Raw genomic sequence first — 16,151 nt, 5'->3', positions numbered from 1 at the left:
CATCATTAATCTTACATTTACTAAACTAGGGTTACATTTCAATTTTAAACCTAGTTTCACTAAACTCTGATTATAATTATTATTATAATCTTACATTAAATCAAACCATGCAATGAACTCAAGTTTGAGTCGAGTCACACAACTTGAGAACTGACCTGGCTCAAAGAACAATGACTCAGACTTCACTTGAACTTGAAAACTAGATTTTCTAAGCATTTGGCTTGTGAATTGAATCTGATAATGTTTTTTCTTAATGTTTATCTTAGTCTTATTTCAGGACAATTTTCTGTTTATTCAGTGGGAATACTCTGATATGGGATCTGGTGATTTACGATGATTCAGCCCACAGTAGCTGAACTGGATCTGCAAGGTGGTTTATGAAAGGTGTTGCCGCGTGCTTCAGGTGTTTGTACTGGCACAAACATAATCCTCATTATATAATGGAGGCTTATTATTTTGATTCTATGTTACATGGCTTATCAAAACATTTTGACACCTCATTAGGATAAAACTAACAACTCTGTCAACAAGGCCTCTTGGCTTGCATTTCTTTGTGTGAATTCTGTGGAAACATACCAGAACATCCAATAGTTTTTCTAAGGTATGTTCTGGAACAAACCAGTGATTCATCAGCACAGCAAGGTGTTGCCTCATTCTTGTTTGTACGCAATGGCATTTCAATCATTTGACAAGAATTGCCAATGATCTAACCTGCTGTTTCATAAATCATCTAAACTTCATTTCTGAAATGGATTTGAACATTTTGTTTGATGTTCAGTTTGATGGATGATGATAGCGGCCGGGCAAAACTGTCAGCATGGGCCACGACACTCTGTGGCTCATCATTGCTTCATTGCAACAATACTGCAAAATGTGACACTTCAGTGGGTCTACAACATAAAACACAACGTTGTCTGTCTTAGGACTGAGCATTTTTTCCCCATACTCTTTCAGACTTTTAGTGCAAATCCAAAATTTTCACTAACTGGAAATGATCAAATTCGTTTAATACATTTCCAGACTTTTCAGACCTGCAGATACCTTAGTTAGTAGTTAGTTATGTGGAAACATCACGTCTGCACATGAATGCCCTGTTGCTGCCAATTTATTAGCATTTATTCAATAGCAGTCAATACTCTCATATAAGCATTGCAACAATGACATGTAGCTAAAATCTTGCTTTATTTAGCCTTTGTATCCATTTAACACCAGAAAGGCCGAGCAGCAATTGACAGCTGTTTTGAATTATAGAACAGAAATATTTCAGCTTTCAAAAAGTCCCTATATGACTCTCCCAGACCCACTTTCCCTACAAACGGTTGTCAGGTTTTCAAAAAAGAAAAAGAAAAAGGGCATTGGACATTTAATTATATTCACTGTTCACAGGAAAAAGGAAATAAATTACAAAAAACTTTAGAACTTTACAAATTTTTAGTCCCATGACAGCAGGGGCTCTATGGATCGCAGCGTCGGCCGGTCGCTCTGTTCACCACTTCATGGGTCTGCAGCATAGACTGTAAAAGCTCTGCAGGCTCTCAATCGGGAGACCGGAGTTTGATTCCCAGCAGGGAACAAGCAAATAGGAGTCTGGGAGCAACTGACAGCTTGTCACAAAAAATATTACTCATCCTTTCATAAGCAAATGGCAAGACATTCTAAAAAAAAACCTTTTGTTGATGGATGAAATACTTTCAGAGAAATACACGTGACACTGTGTCATCACATTTTACTTGTTTTTATTTTATTTAAAACTCAACAAATGAAAAAACTAACACCCCCCCTCTCTCTTTCACACACACACACACACACACATATTCATCCTGTACTACAGTTTAACATTTCATCTCATCTTGGTCCCTGTGAAGCGGAGAGAAGAGCAGCAGATGAACACACTGCTGCGTTCTCCTTTGATGTGCAGGGAATCAAACCACAATATTAAAGCAAACCCAATGACAAAGAAGGTTCTTGACACACACACACACACACCTCTGCTTTTTACATCATTATGACATCATCACTTCAACAAGTGGAATTATTTTCTAGGGTTTGTCTTGAGAAAGATCTTCGGACTGAAACAACAATTAAAGTTGTGATCTGGAACCTTCTTTCTCTTTAGGGACTGTAATTCTGAATCAGGCATGGACAGAGGTGTGACCAGGTCGGCTTCGCTCGAGTCTCAAGTCAGTCTCAAGTCTTGAGGAACAAGTTTCAAGTCAAGTCCCAAGTCTAAATGTAGATTACCAAGTCAAGTCCATGTCATTAATGTCAAGTCTCAAGTCTAAATGTAGAACAGCAAGTCAAGTCAGAACAAATCAAGAGTCCAGTATCAATTTAATATCTTAAAGAAAACTAAATATCTAGGACTTTTCAATGCAATATGGTTTTAATAGGATAAAAACGTGGTAAGAGCATCATGAGTTTGATTTCTATAATCAGTTTCAACTTCAATAAATTCAATCATTCCATACAAATTCAGAAAACAGAATTTAAATTCAGTCGTCTGCTGGAACAAATCTCATCACTTTCAATCTAAGTCATTTACACAAACACAAGATCTCAAGACTTTAGAAACCTTTTCAAGTCTTCAAAGTACAAGTCAAAGTCAAGTCCCAAGTCACCAGAACCCAAGTCAAGTCTCAGGTCTTCTCTTCATGCATCAAGTCAAGTCTCAAGCAATTGAGACTGTGACTCAAGTCTGACTTGAGTCCAGGTCATGTGACTCGAGTCTCCACCTCTGGGCATGGACAGAAGGTTGTTATAGTACCTACTAGTCCTCCTCCCTTATACCCTATACCATTCTCTGTACAGTATGTTTGTTCAACTCAAATAAAGATGACTAAAAACCTGTTTTGACACTAGAGAACGTCAACCCTATCGCCCCAACGTAATATTTTCAGATCCATCTAGAAGTCCCTTTCAAAAATCTAAACTCTGAACATGACGTCGTCTAAAAATGACATCTAGGCCTTTTGACAAGCGAGTGCTCATCAGCATGACACTAAAGATTAAAGAAAAATAAAGAACATGAATGAATCAGATCCGAGTCGAATAGTATTTCCACACAAGAGTTTCTACATTTAAGTACTAGATGGGTGGGCTGTGTAGGCTTAGTGTTATTTTCTGGAACTGAGGACTAAACTGACTCTCCTAATGCGGGAACCCTCCACATCTCTAAGCAGATTAAAACAAGCGCTATGATTGGTTTGTCAGGACCGTTTGACTCAAGTCTGCGATGAAACATGGAAACAAAACGTGTCCTGGACCAGAGGGAACAGCAGAAACGTGTTTTATCCTGAAAATAAAATTTGTTATATAACGAGACAGGAGGAAGAGAGAAGTGAAATCTCTGATCTGGTGCCAAATTAATGCCTCACTTGTCAAAACTGTTGGAAAACGTTCAACACCGATACTGATCTAAAGTCTTGTTTAAATACCTTTTAAGTACATTTCATCAGTAAATCATTAGGTAAATCATTTTCTGTATAAAAAACAATGACAAAGCTTGAGTTTCATCATAACATTGCTTCTGAATATTCACCCACAATTGCACTGATTAGGATTCATACAGTCAAAGGTCCTACATTTCAAAATTCAAGACTTTTTTCCAAACTTTTATTTCTTGACTGGATTAGCACATGTTGGACGGTGTTCAGTGAAAGCTGATAGATAGTGGCTGGGCAATACGACTCAATTAGACAATATCACTGCATAGCTGAAGATAATTCTCCATGACAAGTATCACGTCATATTGAGCAATTTTTTCATACTTCTGCAGTTTTTTTGCAACATTTTTTAAGACCTAGAAATTATCAAATGTCTTTTCCAGACCCGTGCAGGAACATTGTAGGCCTCCAAAAGGTTGGTGGAGCACAAGTCCAACTGTTCCACCACAAAAATCTAGTTCCCTCTAGTGGTTTGGTCTGTAACTGCAGCAGAATTAAGCTTGAATTTCATCCATATTACATTCAAACATGCCCAATTTCCATTACAAAGGCTGAGTAACGACAATATAACAACATCATTTTGGTCCTTTTTCTGTCAAAGATGTCTGACCTATGAGCCATTTACAGATTAACATACTATCACAACACAATGCCATATTACAGGTCAAGGGAATGTCTCTTACTTAGAACAATATGCAATGAAAGTGTGTGCATGACTTTGCAAAAATGTGAACCTTTATTGGCGATACTCGTCACAGTGGGAAACTTCTTCATCGGTCTTCATCATCCATCACGTGTAGAAAAAGGATCAGTGTGGATTGCACAGCGATGTGTTCAAAACAACAGCAATGATTTATTCTCTGTAACCTCTGCCTTTCATAAACAAGAATTAGATTTTAATGATTTGCGCGTGACAATATATAATATTATGATGCCATTTTGAGCATATCTGTAGAAGTGGGCCAAAAATGTGGATGCAAAACATTATCAATTTTATTCTGTGGGATGTGAAAATTTTAACGCTCAGTATCTCCAGACTCCTCTGAATGGAAACGGAAGCTTATAATTCCAAAGTCACAGTCTCTTGCAAGAAAACATAAATTCAAGATGGATAACTGACCAACACACTGACGTCTTCTGCCTGGATCAGTCCCAGTGTGAATGAACGTCTGTTGAAGCACAATCTAGCCAATAAGAATTAGTTACAGCCATTTGCCTTTCTTGCCTGACCAAAGTTTGGGGATTTCACTTATTTCACTATTTCTGTGTTGACCGATTGAAATGGCCGGTGCAAGTAAAAATATTAAAAAAAAAAGCAAGGGTGGGAAATTACCACCAGCCACTAGCCAAATGCTAGGAAATTTGGCTGGTGGCTGGACAGTTTGTCTACTCTATCAGCCACTTTTGGACGTAATCGACCATCATTCTGAGGTGCAATTGTATTCTAACAATGTAAGAACTCCTGTCCTGATTTCGGCCCTCAGTGGAACATTACAGCCGTCTTCCCTGCTCTCAGCCTCTCTTGCTGAACTACCAAGCGGTTTTTAAAAAGCTGACAACTCTGTTCTTTGCCTCTCAAAAAAGGGAGTAGCAACACAAACCAGGGATGTGATCAGGAACTGAAAAAAAAAGGAAAACGGTAATCTCCCATTCACAATCAATGGGTGTTGTCTGTCCCAAAATAAAACTGAAATCCCAATAAAAAAATGACATCACACCCCCGACAAAAACATCCACCTGAACTCTACTTCAACTCTACTTTTCATTTCCTCCTCTTGTTTTTTTGTACCCTTTTCTCTCTCTCTTTCTCTCTGTCTCTCTCTCTCCAAGTCCCTCCCTTCCTCGCTCACTCTTTCATCAGTTTCTCCCCCTCCTCCCCAAATCTCACTCGTACTCGGCGATCAACACCATCATGCCGACTCCGAACAGCAGGGCCAGAATCTCCATCAGCGATTGGCCGAAACTGGAGCGCCCCGCCAGCAGCTCCGGAAGCACGGTCACCGTGGCGATATAAACAAATCCGCCGGCTGTGAACGGCAGGATCCAGGCGGTCGCCGCGGCGCCCACGCCTTCGGCCAATAGGGAGCAGGCTGTGCCGGCCAGGGCTCCCAAGGCTGTCAGCAGCTGTAGACACATGGCCTGATGGGAAACAGGAAGAGGAAGAGCGGTTACCGGGGATCGTGTCAGGGTTCCTGCAGTTTCAATTTAAAAATTCCATACTTTCTCCAGACGTTAATTTATTGATTTAAAGATTTTGGTTGGTGTTCATGATGTCCACCATGTGTGTCATTTTGTATTAACCCTGTTCTCTTTCTAAGAGTGGACATGCATGTGGGTCAAACTTAAATGTGACCAACTGGAAGAGCAAGTAATGAAATACAACATAAGAAAATAGAACTAAGTCTACTGTCGGTCCCATTCACATCTTTGAGTGAAACTACACAATTGTCCTGATTTCTTTGCCTTCCTTTCCAACTCTGCCATGACTAAAAAATCACTGAATTTAAATAATTTTTGTCAAATATGATTTTTATAGTTGCATAAAAATGAAACTTAATTGAAAATAAACCTGCATAACATGGTGAAAAAAGTAAGACCTGTAAATGCTTTCAAGACATTTTAATGCTTTTCAAGGCTTCAATTTAGATAATTTAAGACTTTTTCAGACATTTTGAGGAACAGCAGACACCCTGAGATGGAAAGTCAAACTTCACTACAGCTATTTATGCTTCATATTAACATGAACTCTTATAAAGTCCAACTTCAGCCGTCAGCTACCTTCCTCTTGGTGCAGCCGGACTGAACAAGGATGGCGAAGTCTCCGATCTCGTGCGGCACCTCGTGCAGCAGGATGGTGACGGTGGTGACGGCGCCCACCGCTGGACTGACCAGGAACGACGCTCCAATAGCCAGGCCGTCGGTGAAATTGTGCGTGAAGTCAGCTGCCAGGTTCAGGTACCCCGACACCTTGATGTCTGCATTTAGTGAGAGAATGGGGTGAGAGGACAGAGAAAAGTTATGCTTGACGAGGGGTTTTTGAAGGCCGATACCAATATTTTAGGATATTTTGTGCCAACATTCAATATCTTTAAATTTGACCATTTTTATGCCAGAAAAAAGATTTCAGTGTTTCTGCCCGGAATTTTATTCTTGTCAGGGAGGAAAAGCCTCTGAAGTAGCATTTAGACCATCATGGGACACTACAACTCTCCACCACTCATTTGGCCTTTGAATGAACAAACATTGTTGAACAATTAAATGAATAAATGCAAAAAGAAAAGAAGGTTTTGCAGGGAGAAAGCTCCATAATTTTGCTGGTGGACGAAATGACTGGCCGATATCCGATATTTAATAGCATATCGGCCCAATATATCAGCAAACCGATATATCAGTTTAACCCTAGTACATACAAACTGAAATTGTATTTATTTATATATCTGAAAAACAAAAGTTAAAAAAGATTTGCATTTAAATAATTTTGTTGGTATAGTCTATCATTGGGAGTTGTCCCTCCATGCAAGTGCCATATGAGCGAGTGCATGTTGATTGGCTGAAAAAATAATTGTTTGCTAGTATGTTTGCATTGTTAACATCTATTTGTTGCATGTTATACAAGTTACTGTTTTTGGAGCTTGGGGAGCCGTTATCTTATTTAGAACCAGAGGTTGGCCTGTAAAATCATCACCTGTGCTCTTCTCCTCTTTCTTTGGCAACTTCTCGTCTTTGCTTTCTTTCTCCCCTTTCTTCGTCTCCTCCTCCTTTTCTTCCTCTCCATCGCTCTCCTTTTCCTTGGGAGCAGCTGAGAATGGGAGGAGAGTATTTTAGGTAATAATTCATAATAAAATTCAAATTATCTCCAATCCTCTGACATCAGCTACTGACTCTATGGCTACTGTCATGAATCAATATCTTTCCACGCTGCAACAACGTCGATTCCAGAGTTTACCAGCCACTATTTTACTGGACAAACAGATTTTTAGAAGAGGCACAAAACAATAATTGGTGACGTGCAGAAGTGACACAAATAATTTACCAAGGCTTAGCTGGTGGCTGGTGGTAATTTCCTACCGCGGTTAAAATGGGAGGATGTGGGGGATGGAGGGGATGGAGGGGAAGGTGGACAGGTGACTGGATAAGCAGGACAACCCAGCTAGCCTACCTTTGATAAAAATTTACTTATTTTGTTTGTTTTGTAGCCCTAATACCCCATGAACTCTGGACATTAAAAACACAGGAGATTATATCAAAGTAATCATCAGACTCATCTGGCTGACTGAGCAACCCTGCTTCTTGAAATTATCTTCTTTTATGAAAAAGATCTCAGGTAAAGTAACATTCTAGTCTTGTGAAAACCACAGAAAAACAAAACAATGCAGCTTTGACATTTTTCTAAGTTGAATTCAAAGTTTACATCATGGCATTTGTGTGTCCAGTGAGTTTCATCACCCTTGAGCCTTTGAATCCGCAATGTCTAATTTCAAAAATACACAGGCATCAACAAGGAAATAAGCATTCTTTTCTTCATATATAAAAATCTCATTTTTGCAGCTGATACACGTCTGAAAACAGCAATATTGATTTCTGTTTGGTCGTGAACGATTACGTCACGTGCATCCATGGAGAACACACACACATACACAAAAGAACAAGAGGTGAACAGGTGAATGAGTTGCGTTTCGGCCAGCGTACCGTGTGAGTGGGCGTGGGAATGCCCGTGGCCGTGTCCTCCCTTCAGCAGACGCACAAATTTCTCTACGACCAGGAATGCCACGATCCCACCGAGAACCCACAGACCGACGGACATCATGTGGCCGTGGGCAGCTCCTGTGGAGAGGGAGGAGAGGGAACGCTGGTTGGAAACGTGAGATGTTTGACTTTCGGTAGGTGGCGCTGTTTTCTCTGTCTGTTCAGCCATGGTGGCTATCGCTGCTCATGCTAACTACCCAGTTCTTCTTCTTCTGTTTATTCCAAACAAACCAGAATCGTAAAACGCTTCACTTCCTGTGCAACAGAGGATTTTTCCCAGGAAACAGCTACCAGACACTGGCTGTTTAGAACAGAGAATTTAAAAGCTTTCATGAACAACTATAGGTTGAACTGTTTCCGTGCTAAAGCAATTAGTGACAGTAGCAAAACAGACATTTATTTATATGAAAATGTTGCAGATTCTAACCATTTACTGCATGTTTTTGTCCAAAATGCCTTACAGTGCCTTACTTATTTAAAGCCCCAACTAGGGACTAGGGTTGGATATTAGCGGTGGCTACAAACTCCATGTGCATACATCTTTTATATTTCATTTGTAAAGTGTAATTATGTTAACTGCCCTGTGGCTATCAAATAAACTACTAAATAAATACATAAATAAATAAACAGTACTGTGAGTTTCTAAGGTTTTTGTATAGGTGGCTGTAGCTGTTGTCAAATGGGAAAGATGAGGACGAAAATCCCTGGCGTTTGTATTTCTACAACGAATCACAATTCATAGTATTCCCATGATGTCATGTGCATTTCCTACCTTCATGGTGCTTTACCATATACACAGCTCATTGGCTGTGGCTGTCATTTGACTATAATCACCTGTTAATTTATTACAATCACCTGTTATTTTTTTACCAAGATGGCTGTGTGATGATGTAACAGAATGCTATGAATAGTGTTTTTTCTCTTTGTTATTTTTTATCATATCTTGTCTCATCACTTCAGTACAAATCAGTAATCTCAACTGAAACACTGAACTACAGGGTGTGATGCATGTCCTGTGTGTACACTCACAGGTGTTTAATTGCCTTTGTAGCCCCCACATGCAAGACAGAGGGTGACTGACCGATATGCGAGGACCAACTTGTGGGTGTAACGAAGGGAGGGAAACACAGTCCGCCACTTCCAGAGCAGAAGTACGATTCACTATTACCCCACAAAACATCTGTTTAGTCTGACTGCTGCGGCAAATACAGAGCACCAGGTGAAATGACTTGGTGAAAGACAAATAATATGATTCTTTCTTGTTCTGAAATGCAAGGGCCGCGCCTCTCCTGCTGTCAGAGAACTCCATACCGTGGGAGTGGCCGTGGTCATGTGACTCTTCGCTGGCGTGTGAGTGGCTGTGATCTTCGTCTCCATGGTGAGAGTGAGGCTCTGTAAAGACAAATACGGTACAGCAGGAAACGGAGATCAACATCAAGTCAAAAAGACAAAGCAAAGCTTCCTCATTTTTTCTTGATGTGTTGTCGATGTGTTCATCACTCCGAGTGCATGACTGAAAATAGTTTGTTTGTGCATGTTTGTGTGCGTGATCAAAATCATTCTAGAGTGTAAGGCTGCAATTAACGATTGTTTTCATTATCGATTAATCTATTGATTATTTTTTCGATTAATTGATTAATCATTTCGTCTATAAAATGTCAAAAATAATGACAAATGCCCATCACAAGTTACCAGAGCCCAAAGTGATTGCAGAAAAGCTTTTATTTATAATATGATAGAGAGAAAAGCAGCAAATTTCAGCATTTTTGAAGCTGTAACCAGCAAATGTTTGCTTGATAAAGAGTAACGATTATCAAAATTATAATCCATTAATTTTGTCGCTCGATTAAACGATTAATCAACTAAGCGTTTCAGCACTACTAGAGTGTATGTAAATGATACATACCTATTTACGTTCATGAATCACCTCCCCAGAGAGTACACACACCTCACTGCTATGAGGTGTGTCTATGTACGTCAGTATAAGCATGAGTGTGTGCTTGCACTTGCGTGTCTGTCATCGTACATAGCTCGTACCTGGCTACTATAGCATTAGGTATCAGGAGACAGAAACCGAGAGGGAGGAGGAAACAGCAGTACGGCCCTAAAGCTAAGCTGCACTAAGAAACTTCACACTTTCGTGACTCCAAGTGGCGGCGGGAAATAGCCATTTGAAATTTTGAAGGACTTCATTACCCAGAAATCATGTAATGTGCCGCTAACCAAAATTTCTTCTTTGTAGTGGCAAAAAAAAGGTTTGTATTGGCTCAACGCGTCCTGTAATGGAGAAGATTTCCCACCATTAACCATAGCTGACGCCAGAAATTAATTTGGGGAAAAAGGGTGGATCGATCGCCTTTTAATTAGGGGGGACACTTTTCTCTGTAGCAGCCTTAATTTGTGATTGTGACTGATAAGCGTGGGTGTATTTTTACATAAATCTTGCCTAGTGCAGCTTTAATCATATTTTGTGAGGGACAGTCTATATCCCATGAAAAGCAAGTGAAATATGTTTAATTCAGGCTGCAGGTAAAGGCTTTTGTCTACATTTAGCCTATGCTCTATGTATAAATGTTAACAAATACAGCAACTCAGACAGAGACAGAAGAGGAAACCGAGCCAGAGAGAGTAAAAAGAGAGAGACTTGAATGAATCAACCACCTACCCAGAGCGTGCGGTATGAGGTGGAGGAAGGCGTCGCCCAGCAGCCCCCCGGAGGCGAAGCTGAGCAGCACCTTGAGCAGGTTCTGGTGCTGGTCGGTGTTGGACTGGACTGGGATCAGAAACAGGATGAGGAAGGGAGCGGCGCTGATCAGCAGGGTGGCTCCGACAGCCTGGAGACAGGGAGGGAAGGAACTGAGATTTAGTTTTCATCGGTTCACACCTCCTGGAAACAGGGATGGTAACAGACCGCGAGATCATCAGGGATGTGATGTGCAGGCAACACAAGAATCAACTGGGAGAAAAGGGGAAGAAGGACACACAGTGATCTGCATGTAGGCTATTTGGCCAGGTGTTGAAATTTCTGCCTTTCAAAACTCACTTTGTGGACCATATTCTCTATTTCAGAACAAGGCCCAAACCCCACTCCACACACACACACACCTTGAGAGACTTGTGTAGGAAGACATAAGCTCTATCGATGTTGCTGTGAAACAACAGCGTGATCAATAAAATGATTTTTTTCTTGAAGCCTCAAAATGCTAACATGACTCTTTTCTTCCACAGATGTTTGCTGGCTTGTTAGCATTTTGTGACTTCCAGATAATTAAATTATAATGAGACAGATATGAAAAGGTTATGGGCAATTAACAACACCATATACATTTCACATAAATTATTAGAACACAGAAAAAGCAACCACCAGTCGATTTTTTTAAATTGAGCGGGGCACATCTCTTGTACCGCACTTTATGGGCTGTGGCCAATTACAAACGTCACGCCATCCTCATCTATCTACTCCCATTCTCACTTCTCCACCCATCACCTCCTTCACTGGGACCAGACCTGCATCCAGAGCTCCACCGTGTCCCTCTTCTCTCCCTCTGCCTCTCTCTTCACCCTCTCCCCTCCGTGTGTGTGTCCGTGACCACTCTCCTCCTTGTGCACATGAACCACATCCTCCTGATGGGCATGTCCGTGTCCGTGATCATGTGAGTGTGCGTGTCCGTGATCGTGGGAGTGTGCGTGTCCGTGATCATGTGAGTGTGCGTGTCCGTGATCGTGGGAGTGTGCGTCTCCGTGGTGTTCCTCTTCTGGCGGAGGGAGGTTGGCCTCAGCGCTCCACTTGCTCGCTCCATGGTGCATCTTCACCTGAGCGCCGTGAGAGTGTCCGTGGCAACCGCCTTCTCCATGGGAGTGGCCGTGGTGATGGTGGCCGTGGTGACCGTGGGAGTGGGCGTGTCCGTGGTCGCCATGGGAATGGCTGTGAGCTACGGCTAACTGGGAAGCTAGCAGCAGTACTGCGGATGTGACCAGTGTCAGTGCCAGCAGACGTACTGAGGCCATATTATCCCCTGGAGCAAAGAGAAAAGTGGAGAAGAAGAACACAGATAAACACAAACTCACAGTTTGGCTAATGATGAAAGCCAGTGTTTACATGCACTGAGGTTTGGCCACTGTTGCTTCAAAACGGGACTTTTCCAGTCAATTAGGACTGCATGTTATACACACTGGCTTTGGTTGGCTATGCAGCAAAACTGCCGTTTTCAGACATACATAGACATAGGCATTCATTAGCTGGCTTAATAGATAATTCATTACATCTAATAGACTGTGCATTTAATAGACTCAGCGGTGAGACTAACATTATTTGATAATAGCTAACGTTACCTGCTGATGTGTACACTGTGTTATAACTGTAACGTTACGTTCCTAGCCAGCTAACAGTTAACGATAAAGTTTGATTTAGCTTTGTTTCATTTGCTAGCGGCTTCTCGAGGTGATGTAGATGTAAACCAGATAATCGCTTGGCTTTCAAAGGCGTCAACGTTAATCTCATAGTAAACAGCAAAGCAGGACATCAAACAATGCCCGCTGGCCACCGGTTTACTTAAGTTGTTAAGGAAGCCTGCTAGCTAGCTAACCAACTTGCTAATGTGTTGTTGCTGCAGCAGGAGCAACATCACTTCTTGCAAAACACAATAAAAATAAACAATTCGTTCTCACCGGACTTCGTCAAATGTGACTGTCTGCTGAACCGTTGACTAAGTATGTCCTACGTGCAAGGTATAGGGTAAAGTGTTTTTGCCAACGCTGTACTGGTAGGTATTATTTCTCAGACGTGGCATTTAGTCAACTGATCGAAACCTCGCGGGATCACGTTCCATTCCAAAACATGCCTCCTTCCTTGTTCCCTCGATGTCTCTAGTTAGATGGATAAGGACATTTGTTTTTGCTTGAACCAACTTTATTGTGAATTGAATGTATTTCTGAACTTTTTGTAAGCGTACTGACTCATGAAAAATGTTTTCAAGCATTGTGATAATGGAAAGGAGACATACGAGGGATAATAAAGTCTCAAAGAAACATCGCGAGATGTACCGAGTAGTTTGAATCATCCTTCCCCAGGCAGCAGCATCCTGAAGGAAAGCAGGATGTCAGATGCAAAGTGTTTTCTTTCCTTCCTATGCTTCTCTCCCTCCAGATGCGGTCTTGTCGCCAGAATAACCAGAAAATAATGTTAGGGCGTTTAGCCTTCAAAATAAAAGTTTGAACGTGTAGAAATGTTTTGACTATAAAGGCTGTATACTGTATATTACACTTTGCAGCAGCCATACAGAACACAGACAGAAGTGGACACTGTACAGATCACGTTTCATTGTTACTGCACAAGATGCCAAAACACTCCTACAGACCTCACTTTTACAACACACTAACATTTAGGCCCAAGCAGTTTAAGAAAAATCATGTCATGCCCTCAAAGTCCGCCATACTGCAAAACTGTGTACACTTGTAGAATCAATTGGTACTCATAAAAATATATAATAAATTAATTAAAAATAAAATATATACACATTTTGGCAGAAGCTTGTAAATAACTTTAGCTTATAGTAAAATCATTTTAAACTCCTATTTTGTTCTTATGGGCGAAAATTACAGGGGGGACAGGGGGGTTGTCCCCCTCAGTATATCATTGTAAACATAACTATATAATTTTAAATAAAATAATATGCATTGAAAGCACTTGTGCTAATTATAGACGCAAAACGATGCTTTTTAAGTTTCGAAAGATTGCGTCCCCCGCCATATGCCTCACAGTGATTTGGTCCACTGCCTACCATCCCCGAACCCCCACACTCTCCAGTAGAGTCTGATTGCAGCCGCGGTGGGGCGTTCCTGTAGCGGACGGGAACGCCCACTGCTTTGATTGGTTCGTAGAGGACGGGAACGCCCATTTCTTTGATTGGTTCGTGGGATACAAGAACGCCCATTTTTTCTTCTTCTCTACTTTGTATCCTTTTTCCACTGAAACAACTTTTCTGCAGATGTATTTCTGTGCAAAAGATAGTGGTTTGTTTACTTAGCGGTAGTTATTAGGGCCCGAACACCGACCGGTGCAAAGCCCTATTGTAATGCAAGGAATTATTATTTTCCTTTTTCTGCCGAATGATTCGCATTTTTGAGGGGCTAAAGGTGCTCGACAAGTTGCGAAACTTTGCACATGCCTCAGAAGTGGTGAGAAATTCTAGATTTTATGGGTCTTGTGCATGGGTGTGGCAAAATGGCTCAATAGCGCCCCCTACAAAATTTCAAAAAAATACCCCTCGCGCTACGTTTCACCTACATGGACGAAATTTTGTAGGCACATGTATCATGTCCAGACTTAAAAAAAACCTCAATAGGTGCCATGACCTAAACCCAACAGGAAATCAGCCATTTTGCATTTATTGTGGCATTTTTGGCCATTTACAGGGGTCATACTTTAACGAACTCCTCCAAGGAGGTTAATCGGATCCACCTCAAACTTGCTCAGCGGATATAAAAGACCTTGATGTTGACAAGTTGGTAAAAGCTTGAGTTTTCGTACAACGGCGTGGGCGTGGCGAGGCGTCGAATTTCCATGCTTCACCACAAAACAGGAAGTGGTTTATAACTCCACTGTATATGGTCAAATCTGCCCCAAACTTCACATGTTTGCTAAGTGTCTCGGCCTGAACCCATCTAAAGGCCAATATTTAGTTATGGTCATAGCGCCACCTACTGGCAACACAGGAAGTGGTTTGTAACTCCACTGTACATGGTCAAATCTGCCCCAAACTTCACATGTTTGATAAGACTCCCGGCCTGAACACATCTACATGCCAATATTCAGTTATAGTCATGGGTGAGGCGTCGAATTACCATGTTTCGCCACGAAACAGGAAGTGCTTTGTAACTCGACTGTACATGGTAAAATCTGCCCCAAACTTCACACGTTTGCTAAGTGCCCCGGCCTGAATACATCTATATGCCAATATTCAGTTATAGTCATGGGCGAGGCGTCGAATTTCTATGTTTCGCCACGAAACAGGAAATGGTATGTAAGTCCGCTGTACATGGTCAAATCTGCCCCAAACTTCACATGTTTGCTAAGTGTTCCAGCCTGAAGACATCTACAGGCCAATTTTCAATCATAGTCATAGCGCCACCTCCTGCCAACACAGGAAGTGCTTTGTAACTCCACTGTACGTGGTCAAATCTGCCCCAAACTTCACACGTTTGATGACAGTCCCGGCCTGAAGACATCTACAGGCCAAATTGGAATTATAGTCATAGCGCCACCTACTGGCAACACAGGAAATGACACGTTATATACTGAAAAGGCTGTGGCACACCCCGACGTGTGCGAAGTGCGAGGGCCCGATCATCGCTTTAATTCAATTTAGTTTCCTACCATACATATTCACAAACACCCTGTTGCATGTAAGTTAAGTCAATAACACCAGCAATTAAAATAAAATGTTTTTATGGTGAAATATATTTATTACCTTTTCGATTTTTTTCAAATGACAAAGACAGTACAATTCACACTGTGTGTGTGTGTGTGTGTGTGTGTGTGTGTAGAGAGAGAGCGAGAGTCAGAGAGAGAGAGAGAGAGAGAGAGAGAGCAACAGAGAGAAAGAGAGAGAGAGCCATCCTGCCATCATGTCTAACATCCCAACATTTCATCTACTGACTGAGACAGAAAAGCTCAGTGTTATTGGGAGAAAAGGCAAAAACGATCAATATTGCTGCAATGTTTGTATCTAAATGCCACCAAATAAGGGAGAAAATATAAATATTGAAAATAGTTTTACAAATTTTGTCTTGTCAGAAATGCTCCCCTCTCAATGTCCTGTACTGATATACATTGACTCCAATTACTTTTAATGTATTGAATCACTTTTACATACTATTTTTGATATTGTGATGTGAATGAGCTGTGGGACTCACAATTACTGACGTAATGTGTATGGACTGACCGATTGATTGAAGTGAATA

At 41.2% G+C, this 16,151-nt stretch overlaps 1 protein-coding gene across 1 annotated transcript; it reads right to left on the bottom strand.

Moving 5' to 3' along the window:
• Window positions 1-1,719: 1,719 nt before the first annotated feature.
• On the bottom strand, window positions 1,720-12,978 carry slc39a7 (solute carrier family 39 member 7). Its single transcript, XM_071909399.2, has 8 exons — window positions 12,858-12,978; window positions 11,697-12,205; window positions 10,855-11,023; window positions 9,501-9,581; window positions 8,133-8,267; window positions 7,129-7,242; window positions 6,222-6,418; window positions 1,720-5,582 (listed from the first exon to the last, which is right to left on the bottom strand). The coding sequence occupies exons 2-8, from the start codon at window positions 12,195-12,197 to the stop codon at window positions 5,328-5,330; spliced, it is 1,452 nt and encodes a 483-aa protein (XP_071765500.2). The 5' UTR covers window positions 12,198-12,205; window positions 12,858-12,978; the 3' UTR covers window positions 1,720-5,327.
• Window positions 12,979-16,151: the final 3,173 nt, after the last annotated feature.

Source organism: Centroberyx gerrardi, chromosome 19 (genome assembly GCF_048128805.1).
Source record: "Centroberyx gerrardi isolate f3 chromosome 19, fCenGer3.hap1.cur.20231027, whole genome shotgun sequence".
NCBI lineage: Eukaryota > Metazoa > Chordata > Actinopteri > Beryciformes > Berycidae > Centroberyx > Centroberyx gerrardi.
The sequence above is the reverse complement of the archived record's forward strand: the minus strand, read 5'-3'. Positions and strand labels throughout refer to the sequence as shown.